Genomic DNA, 11,158 nt, shown 5'->3' on the forward strand with positions numbered 1-11,158 from the left:
TTCCTAGACTTGTTGTTTTCTTTAATGATCAGCTCCATGAATATGAAACGGAACTAGAAGATGAGCGGAAGCAACGTGGCCTGGCAGCTGCAGCCAAAAAGAAGCTAGAGATTGATGTTAAAGATCTAGAAAGCCAAGCTGATTCTGCTAATAAAGCTCGGGAAGAAGCCATCAAACAGCTTCGCAAATTACAGGTATGTAATCCCACAAATATAGTTTTTCCCCACTGCTGTCTTTTGTACAGCCACAATATGAAAGTTAGGTGACATCTGCGAACTTGATGCCATTACAGATGATTGGTTAGAGGGGGAATTTTAACTAGATTCCCAGATTCAAGTATCTGTACTGTAATGCTCAGTTTGAATGACAATGAAAAACTTCACATGGCAAACCACGAAAATCTTAAATTTGATCATTGCAGAGAGCTTCCAGAACTCTCTGGCCAATGGTCATCTGCAATTGACTTACCCACATGAAGGAAAACATAGATTCCCACATAGAGAAAGTGCTACAGGATAAAGTCTATTTCCAGGACTTCAATCCTGGTTCTGACACTTGACTCAAAAGCATAAAAGACTGTTCAGAAATGATGTTGTCTCTGAGTTAGCATTTTCCTGTTTATACTGTAAGTCTCCATATCAAATGCTTTGACATATGCTGACAGCTAAACAACAAAAAGGGATGTATCAGAAAGATAAAGGCTGCACAGATACTCAAATACTCAGAGAAAATACGGACAACAGGCATTACAAAAGCCCCAGTGTGCAGACTGAAACATCGCTCTTCTTCGAATAGCATTTCAGACCTTTCCAACATGTGCTAGCTGATCTCTCCAGAAAATATAATTCAAGAAGGCATTATGACTACGTAAACGTGTTATGTGTTCTGTCCAAATTTCTTTCTACTGAAATTGTAATAAAGACAAAAATAAATCTGTTATTCTTTTCTAACAAGGCTCAGATGAAGGACTACCAACGAGAGCTGGATGATGCACGGGCTGCCAGAGAAGAAATATTTGCTACAGCCAGAGAAAATGAGAAGAAAGCAAAGGGCCTGGAAGCAGAACTCATCCAACTTCAAGAGGTAAAGTGGGAAACTTAGAGCAGTATGAAGCAGACCACACATGACCTTCAGTAGCAAAACAGAATAGCAATGAAATAATGTAATAGCCATTGGGGATGGAAAGCTATAAGCAGCATTTGTAACGAGTTCCACCTGCTCCATGCACTCCACTGAAGTTGCTGGATCTACATCCGAGCATAGCTAAATTAAGCTGAAAAAAAATCACCCTGTAGGAAGGCATAGTTCACCCGCCTTAAAGGGAAATTAATTGTATGATTCAACACAAATGAAGTCTTGTTAGTGCTATTATTTCTATGTGTATTAAATGCCAATCTTCTGACTGAAACCAATAAAATAGAAACCATCTGACAGCTGGATAAAGTGTATTTCATTGTACTTCTGTAGGATTTACGATTTGACAAGAATCTATTCCATTAACAAGACATCTTATACCAGTTTTAAAAAGTTTACAGTCCTGTGTATCATCCTATAACTGTCCGAACACTTACTTGCTAATTTGTTTACTCTGCTGCATTTTCCTTTTCTCCTAGGATCTGGCTGCTGCAGAGAGAGCTCGCAAACAAGCAGATCTGGAGAAAGAAGAGATGGCAGAGGAACTTGCAAGCGCTACTTCTGGAAGGTGGGAACAGACTGGATTATTCCTGAGGCTGTAAACATGCTGCTGAACATTGCATGGCTTGCTAAGAAGTTATGTTCCTCACCCAACAGCCATCTGGTCTTGACAACACAAAATACGCACATATGAATAATGTCCTTGAAATATCTAATTCTCTTTTCTTTATGAATTACTGGCAGTTCGTAATAGTTTCAAACACATTCCACTGGTCAGAGCCGTAACTACATGCTAATTAAATTTACAGGACAAGCCTTCAGGATGAGAAACGGCGCTTGGAGGCAAGAATTGCCCAGCTGGAGGAAGAGCTAGAAGAAGAGCAAACCAATATAGAGGCAATGGGTGATCGCATGAGGAAAGCAGTACAGCAGGTAGGGCTCATTTCAGCACGTGTCACTTTCTGTCTGTCTTTATTTCAGTCAAAGCTATTTGTGGTTCTGAATACATATTTGGAGAATTGCCACCTGCCAATTCTCTGAAAGCATGCAACACTTTTTACAGCATCCATTCTCACCCTTGCAGGCAGAGCAGCTGAACAATGAGCTGGCAACAGAGCGCTCAACTGCTCAGAAGAACGAAAATGCTCGGCAGCAACTGGAGAGGCAGAACAAAGAGCTGAAGAGTAAGCTGCAGGAGATGGAGGGAGCTGTGAAGTCCAAATTCAAAACTACAATTGCTGCTCTGGAAGCCAAAATTGCTTCTCTCGAGGAGCAACTGGAACAGGAAGCCAGGTACTGGTCTCCCAGAAGGCACAGCTGTCCATTTATTGTTCCAGTTAATGAGGCAGAAAGTAAACAAAGGCATACAGGATTTGTGTCGTCAGGCTCTCATTGCCATTAAGGCTTGGTAAAGTCTCTCTGTCACTTAATGTTTCTTAGACATATGGCCAGTGACTGGCTTTGTTACAGATTCTGATTAAGAACCATTTTATTGCTGAAAAGTTCTTCTGGTGTCAAAGGCAAGGATCTGCTCCCCTACATTCTAGAGTAACTGCCCTATGACCCTGCCAGGTTAATTGCCATAACGCATTGTGCCATTTGTAGGATTATTTCTTGAGGGAATCACCTTGTGTTTTAGAACAGATGTCCTGGAGCACCTCTAGCATACAGCAAAGACACGTATTTGTTTTGATCAGAAGAACATGACCTTTAAGTTTTGCTTAGAATTCATCTGCTAAATTCAGTAAGGCCTTTAACATATGGGTCCCTTGGTGCCAGTTTCATGAGCAACATGCCTGAGGCAGGTGAAGATTACAGACCTTCCACATCACCAAATGTGGCACTGTCATTTGCAGAGAGAAGCAGGCTGCAGCCAAGACATTGCGGCAGAAGGACAAGAAGCTGAAGGATGCATTGCTGCAGGTGGAGGATGAGAGAAAGCAAGCGGAGCAGTACAAAGATCAGGTATCAGACTGTGTCATGAGGGCGTCAGTTTGGGGCACAGGTATTTTCAGGTTTTACCTTAAGAAAGGAAGATTCCATGTTTTGCCTCAAAGAAATACCCCTCTTGAAAGCAGACTGTCTGCTTGGGTTCTATGCTGGGAGAGCTACACAGCCCTTTGCTAGAAGACAGGACAATATAATTCTTCTTCCACACTAAGTCAAGTGCCAAAGCACTAGTCCTTGTCAATCAGCCAGCTGCAACAGTCTGACTACACAGTGCTAAACAGGACCGTGCACAACATCTGTATTGGTATACGAATGGAGACTATGAACGCATTTTCTTTTAAAATTTTAGCTTTACCCAATGCATACCAAGCTGCAAGCCAGAAAAGCAGAGGTAGGACTGTGCAGCAAAAGAAACTACAAGGTAGTGTCTGAATACAGTACCTATCAGCAAAATAAACTCCCACAAAGCAAAGTTATTTTTACATTTTTTAGATTGACAGCTTCTACCTTTGATCCAGGCCATGTTTCACTAAAACTCGCAAGAGAAGTATGAAATTAAAAGGAGTGTAAAGCTATTAGATCTGTTTTGAATTAAAGCATTACTCTAAAATTTCCCTCTAGGCCGAGAAGGGCAACACACGACTCAAGCAACTGAAAAGGCAACTGGAGGAGGCTGAGGAAGAGTCTCAGCGTATCAACGCAAACCGCAGGAAGCTGCAGAGAGAGCTGGATGAAGCTACGGAGAGTAACGAAGCCCTGGGCCGTGAGGTTGCAGCACTGAAGAGCAAGCTCAGGTAGAGCGCCTTGGTTTGTGATAGCCATTCCCAACTCATTGGCAGCCTTGAAATTTGGAACTAAACAAGAGAGTGAAAAACAAGATCTGTTCAATTAAAGAACAGACACTGATAATGCTGCAAAGTTACTCGCTCCTTGTATTAGCTTGGCAGATACAACAAAAAAACAAAGTGAGAAGGTGAAGTGCATTTCATAGACTGCAGCAGTCTCAGGATTTCAACTGCGAGATGAAAAACTGTGTTAATATGGCACAGGCCTTACTCTTTTTCTAATCAAAACTCCTGTTGGCTTAAATAGGGACAGAATTAGGCTTGGCTGCTTTTGAAAACACCCCTTATATAATGGCTGTATCTATTTGTACAGAAGCAGTCACAAAAGGGCAGAAATGCTTGTGCTTTTCACACTTTCAGACATGCACAACTCAATGACCATGAACAGTCTCAGACAACATCACAGGCAGCAAAAGGCAAAGCACATTACGTGACTCTTACCCAAAAGTCGCTTTGGACTTCACCACAACAGGATTCACTGTGATCAGACCAAGGAAAAGATCAAAATGTCCCTTTGCATTTTCTTATTAAAACTGACTGGGACAAAGATAACACTGTGGTCAGTCAGCTACGTACCTGCATTCTCCTGCACTCACTGCGTTTGAAAACTCCAAGCCACTGAAATAAAGAGGCTGACTTGAATTATAAGGAAATTGCATCATCACACTGTCAAACTTTGCTTTCTACCTAAAACCAACAGTACTTCAGATGAAAGTAAAGCACCTGCCTAGTCGTGTTCTTGAAGCGTTTTGCCAGTGTCTTTACCAGTAACGTGCATGAACCTTCAGATGTGGATTTACTTCAAAGTGAAGAGTTAGGGATGTGGTAGCCTTCTCCATTAGCACCATCTTGGGTGGTGCATGCTCCTGGCTGCTTTACAAAGGAGTGGCTGTGTCCACCCCTTTTTATATAGAATAGCATAAGGGTCATTTTCCTTTTGTCTAAATGTAATGTAATTGGCTGTGATGTACTTTGTTTAATTATTTAAAAGTAATCTACCTACCTCTGATCATGACCATGTGCTTAGTATAACTGCCCGGGACTCTCTATCTCTGTTTCAGAGGGACACAGGAACCTTCGCATGACTAAGCAGGTACCATGCCTTCAACTTTGCAGCTAGCTTGTATTGCACAAATTTCCATTTTCTTTGGCCCAAGTAAAAATTATGTGAGGTTTCTGCAAACTGTGAAGGCTTGGATATCTTGGCAATTATCTGTTTTATCAAAAGAGACAAATATTACAATAACCTAGCTACCATCAGCTATTCATCAGTGATACAGCTTTCTTAAAAGTAGGTTATTTACTGATGTAGACTTACCAATGTTGCATTCTCACTAGCTCTACCAACAGAGTACCCAGTACTCTTTTTCTGCATGAAAATAGTCTTTTTTGCACCTCAATTTTGTGCACAGCCGTAAAGATTAAATTTTTTCAAATCTTTGATTTTTGATTAGTAAAACTGATTAAAAGGACTAATGAAGTGTCACAGCATGTCATTAGAATTTCACAGTATTTCTTACGCATATTGTAATGTTGACCCTAAGGTAAGATCCCATCTAACTCACCTGAGATTTGGGAAGATCTTACTTGCATGTGATTTATCACATTTACGCCACACAATCACAGACAACAGAAAAAATCTTGCCTTTCATTATATAGCACTCTGTGCCTGTATTGCTTATAAAGAGCTATTACTTAGGCTTGTAGAGCTACGTTGCAGACATTACATTGCTTGTCTACTGTTATTAAAACTTAAAGCACAGACGCAGAAGTTAATATTGGCACTGTAACCTAGCACAGCATTATATTATACTTTATCACATACTCTGGAGATAGGAATAATACCTGCTGTTGCAAAAATCAAAGAGCTACTGCCTTGTAATATTTGTATATCTTGTATTTTACATATGCTGGATTTTGCTGTGAATACAGAAATATTTAAAGATGATGTCTTGTCCTTGCATGTGCCTTTAGGTCAGCCGAGTATTTCCAGTCAGACTGTTATTCAAGCACCACTCCAGTAGCACTTGTTCAAAGGTAGATTAAATACAGAGATGCTAATCAAACACTAACGCTAAGGCTTGTCTCAACTATACGCATTATTCTAAAGGTACTAATGCGAACGACCACATGAATACTATCAAACCCATAAACCTGTTCAAGAGGAACGGATATAAACAAAAAATGTTTATCCACAGGGCCAACACCAATTTAAAGAAAAACTAAGTTTACACATATTGCAACAGATTATATGAATAAGTGGTTAGTGTGTGATAGGGAGTTCAGTTCTTTGTAAAGCCATACTGCACCATTTGGTTAGTCTCTTGCTGTCACTCCCCACCAGTCCCATGTTCTCTTACAGCACTTCAGTGGATTACTACAGCGTAAGGAGAGTTCTCTCAAATGACTCATGAGTAATTGAGTCCAGATAGCAGGAGTCCAAGGGGGTAAAGAGCTCTTCCTGGTGCAGACTGAAATCTTTATTGACAAGAATTAACAAATTTACTGACCTAACTAGAACTTTCTTGTAAAACAGTAATAACAAATGTCTGCTGCCATAAAATAGTAGACACTGCTGTTAGACTGTCAAGCACATGCCAGTGCAGAAATGACACACCCTTGTGTTCAATACATGCCATTGGCACCAGAACAACTAAGGTTAATTAACAGCAGATCTTAAATGAAGCTTTATTGTCCAGCTAATTGCTTGCTCACGTCGAAGTTTAAGGGCAGAATTGTGGAACAGACTACATGTTGCATTTCCACCTTGGAAACATAGATTTGTGCCTCCGAAATAAGTTAGTCCAGCCAGTGTTCCTACCTAGTCCCCTTGTATGGAAGATTGAACTTTGAACTCAAATAGCTGCTTCAGAAAGGACAACATCGGCTTAGTCTTCTGCAAGGACAAGACAAGCCTTTAAATATTTATGTACAATTGCTGTACCCAAAAATGCAGTCTCGGATGTATTTAACACCAAATTAGTAATTTTGGCACAACATTCAGTGATCATGAAATTAATTTTATTGGTTATATCTGTGGTCTCAAGCCTTTGCAAAGGTTTGCTTACTGAGGGGCAAGTGAAAGGCCATCTTACAAAACTTAAGCATTTTGCAGCATGGTAGCAATGGAGGCCAAGAAGAGACAAACCCACCTTCTGTCTCACTTGCTCACACCTCCCCAAAAAGTTAACCTTGACAACCAAAGTGTCCTTGCCTTGGGCTGTGGCTATGAAATACATGGGGATGGGAGGGAGATGGGAGATACAGAGGGGGTAATATGGGAAAAATCATTTTCTGTAAGCTCTTCTGAAAGATGCACTGTGAAGTGCCAGCATGTGAGTTACAACTCAGCTCCGAACAGCAATAGTTTCCTTTCTCCATTGGGAAAGAGACTGGAGCTCCTCCCAACCTAGGACGCCAGAGGTGTCAAAACACCTGTGGTGCTCTGACCCCTGCAGCTTCTGCGGAGAGGGACTGTGGGCTCAAAAAAAACCTGTGGACATCCACAGCACTGCTCCCATCCCAGGCCGCCGGGGCCTTCCACTACTGGTGGGCTTATTCCAGCTGCAGGCTGGAAACGCAGCACAAGCTCGCTCTCACACCTTGCTCTTCTGAACGGACAGGAAGGACACTCCTCTGCTGCCGTGTGTGCAAGCAGCACCCGCTCCCATTCCTTCCCACCACAACCAGCTGCAGTCCCTACAGGGGAAAACTGTGAAATAAAGGGAAGAGTAGGGGGAGTTTGGGGCACATGAGGTTATTCAGACAACTTTAAGCACAAGAACAGGAATCCCATCTCAGTTCCAAGCAACTGGGAGTCTCAACCTGTCCACAAATTACTCTTATATGCTAGAAAACAGAAAGTTCTGTCAGCGACCCGCAGCTCTTGGCTGTTCTGCATTTAAAAACATCAGCCACAGAGGTACTGTTACAAAACCCTATGCTTATCTGTGAGGACTGCAAATGACCTAACAGCCGATTTTTTTTTTCCACCCCCTTACTGCAGGAAGGGAAATGAGCCAGCATCTTTTGCCCCACCCCGTAGATCTGGAGGCAGAAGAGTAATTGAGAATGCAACAGAAGGAGCTGATGAAGAAGTGGATGCAAGAGATCGAGATTTCAATGGAACAAAAGCCAGTGAATAAACACGCTTAAAAGTTTGCACTGCAGCAAGGGGAGGGAGGATAATATTTAGCACTGTATAAGTCTACTCTTAGTGTCAAGGTCACATACACCCACTCCTCTGACAATGATAAAAGCACAACTTCCTTGTCTCCAATGTATAGATTGACGTTAGAAGTACTCCAAAACTTATTTTACCATGAAGTGTATTTGAAAAGGTGGTTGTTTTTTTAAACACTCAGAATAATTCACTTTGAGAGTCTTCCAGAGAAAGCTCTAGTAGCTCAGATTATTCAAATACCAGTGAATTATAGTTTACAGAGGATTTGAAAGACTGTTGCAGGTAAAAAAAAAGGCATTGGTCAATTAATCTTTTCTTAAACTTTCATTTTGTCTTGAGTACTCAAGTAATATAGGGTTTTTTCCTGGTTACTACACCCCGATACACCATTCACAAGGTGGAAGTGCCTTTCTAATCACTTACTGAAAAATAAAATATAATTTGTTCAAATTAAGTCAACTGTTACAGTTCTATATGCACCATGGATGTGCTTACACACTAATAAAAGACTATAAAAACTACTCCAGTATTTTTGTGTACAGGTGTCACTTGGGTGCAATACAGCATGCTCAAAGAGAATGGGGGGTGCAGTAAAGCTTCTTTACAACTCAAACACTTTTTAGAAGAGGCCATCTGTAATCATTAGAACAAAACCCTGGTTTTCTCCTAAGCAATTGCTTTCGAAGGAATAAAAAAAAGTACGTACACTAAGCTGAATGTAAAATGACTTGAAGCACTTAGGACAGGCTTGGTTACCTCATGGACACACCAGGGCTAACTGTGGTGCCCTAGGATGTAACCAAGGGCTGGCAGACATGACACAGGACCTGCAGGAGACCTGCACCATCCTGGTGCAGCAGCTGCAAAGCAGGCAGGGCCCTAAGTGTCAGGGCCTTAGGCAACTGGGCAACAGAATCCACCCTTGAGGTCAGTGTGCACAGGGATGCTTCCAACTAAAGCCTCTAAAACAGGCTGAAAACAATTAGAAACAGCAGCCAGACTGAATGCAGTGATCCAGGCCAAGCTATTCTGCATTAGGGGATCAGCATGCAGTTATTTTTTCTTTTCAGAGCACCCCAGCAGGACAGCAGCCCACCCCAGGAACTCCCAGGACCTACGCCAAAGCCGTGCAGCCGCAGTACCTCCAGCTAGCAGCTGGCTGTGTGGTCACACTGCGGCAGCACAGAGCCATGGACAGCAAAGCCAGGGGTAGAGCTACTGACTTGAGCAGAGACAGATTACTCCACGCCTCTTATTGCACAGCCAATGAACCTTAAGCAGTGTGACTACAGGGAGAGCAAGACATGCAAAGACATCCACCTTGACAGCTATTGCAATAATCTAAGTCTAAGCGCTGTTCCAGAAGGCACACAAGTCGTGGAGATTCAGATTAGGCATCATTTAGCCACCACAATCACAGAATCACAGAATATTCGGGGTTGGCAGGGACCTCTGTGGGTCATCTAGTCCAACCCTCCTGCCAAAGCAGGGTCACCTACAGAAGGCTGCACAGGACCTTGTCCAGGCAGGTCTGGAATATCTCCAGAGAAGGAGACTCCACAACCTCCCTGGGCAGCCTGGGCCAGGGCTCCTTCACCCTCAGAGGGAAGAAGCTCTTCCTCATGTTCAGACGGAACTTCCTCTGCTTCAGTTTGTGCCCATTACCCCTTGTCCTGTCACTGGGCACCACTGAAAAGAGTCTGGCCCCGTCCTCCTGACACCCACCTTTAAGACATTTATAGGCATTTCTAAGGTCCCCTCTCAGCCTTCTCTTCTCCAGGCTGAACAAGCCCAGCTCCCTCAGCCTCTCCTCGTAGGAGAGATGCTCCAGTCCCCTCACCATCCTCGTAGCCCTCCGCTGGACTCTCTCCAGTAGCTCCTCATCTTTCTTGAACTGGGGAGCCCAGAAATGGACACAGCACTGCAGATGGGGCCTCACTAGGGCAGAGTAGAGGGGAAGGAGAACCTCCCTCGACCTGCTGACCACGCTCCTTCTGATGCACCCCAGGATCCCATTGGCCTTCTTGGCAGCCAGGGCACACTCCTGGCTCATGGTTAACCTGTCGTCCACCAGGACACCCAGGTCCCTCTCCACAGAGCTGCTCTCTAGCAGGTCCACCCCAAGCCTGTACTGATACATGGGATTGGTCCTCCCCAGGTGCAGAACCCTGCACTTACGAAAGAGTAAAGGAAGAGTTTAAGTAAGAATTCATTTAGAGCTGTCACGATGACCAGCTGCAGAACAGTGGCATTAAGAGCTATCAGGTAAGACCTTTTCATTGCTTGATCAGCCTTGCAGCCCAGCTCTGTAAACATGCTTAAGAGCTGGCTGTTAAACACACAGCTTGTAAGCCTGCATGTATGGGAACAAGGACACCAAGTCAGTCAGACTGCATATAGAAAGGTCTTAAGCACCAGTGCTTGGAACAGAACGAGCAAACTGCACTACCCTATCTCAATGCTGTGCCTCAACCTGACTGCAAGCCAACTTGCTCACCAAGCAGCCAAATTCTGGCAAGGTAAGGAAAATGCAACTTGTCTTGATCGATTCCTCCAGGCTCCACAGTCCACTGAACCATAGTCCATGTGTCAGCACAACTAACAAAGTAGCCCATGCTCCTCATGGGTTAAGTGTCAACCCCCTATGTGAGAGGAAAGGACAAACATAATGTTAAAGCAGTCTGAGCTCAAGATTTCAAGAGACAGCAATGCCAGTACTAAGCACTATAAATCCCAGATGCATTTAGCTATGGCAATATTTACATTCCTTAGGGTAGGAAGCTATGAGAAGAAAAGAGATGTAGGAAAACCTTTGCTTAGGATTCAGTAAAACACACAATGTCTCTTTCAGCTTCATTGATCAGAAACAGATGAGAAACTGGTACCAAACGTCTGTGCATAAACCAGTGACAACCTGCAAAAAACACTGCAAACGAACTCAACAACTAGCATGCAAAATAAGCTTTATTCTGCTCCCCAGTTAAGCCAACATTGTGTATGGCCTGAATAATGGGAATGATCTTGGTTATTTCCTATTCTAGAGAAA

The 11,158-nt window shown here is 43.0% G+C and overlaps 1 protein-coding gene across 4 annotated transcripts in view; it reads left to right on the forward strand.

The window, feature by feature from the left end:
- MYH11 (myosin heavy chain 11) overlaps positions 1-8,633 on the forward strand; it is a 61,593-nt gene extending 52,960 nt beyond the window's left edge. For 3 of the 4 annotated variants that reach the window (XM_009936286.2, XM_009936287.2, XM_075437015.1), the window contains 8 exons: positions 33-194; positions 955-1,083; positions 1,614-1,702; positions 1,944-2,067; positions 2,219-2,427; positions 2,991-3,099; positions 3,706-3,878; positions 7,936-8,633. In XM_009936286.2, the coding sequence (XP_009934588.1) occupies positions 33-194; positions 955-1,083; positions 1,614-1,702; positions 1,944-2,067; positions 2,219-2,427; positions 2,991-3,099; positions 3,706-3,878; positions 7,936-8,074 (1,134 nt within the window). In that variant the 3' untranslated portion in view covers positions 8,075-8,633. Of the gene's footprint in view, positions 1-32; positions 195-954; positions 1,084-1,613; positions 1,703-1,943; positions 2,068-2,218; positions 2,428-2,990; positions 3,100-3,705; positions 3,879-4,990; positions 5,023-7,935 lie in introns of all 4 variants that reach the window. The other variant, XM_075437016.1, reaches the window with a different exon arrangement.
- The last annotated feature ends 2,525 nt before the right edge of the window (positions 8,634-11,158 follow it).

The sequence above is a fragment of the Opisthocomus hoazin genome, chromosome 15 (genome assembly GCF_030867145.1).
Source record: "Opisthocomus hoazin isolate bOpiHoa1 chromosome 15, bOpiHoa1.hap1, whole genome shotgun sequence".
Classification (NCBI taxonomy): Eukaryota; Metazoa; Chordata; class Aves; order Opisthocomiformes; family Opisthocomidae; genus Opisthocomus; species Opisthocomus hoazin.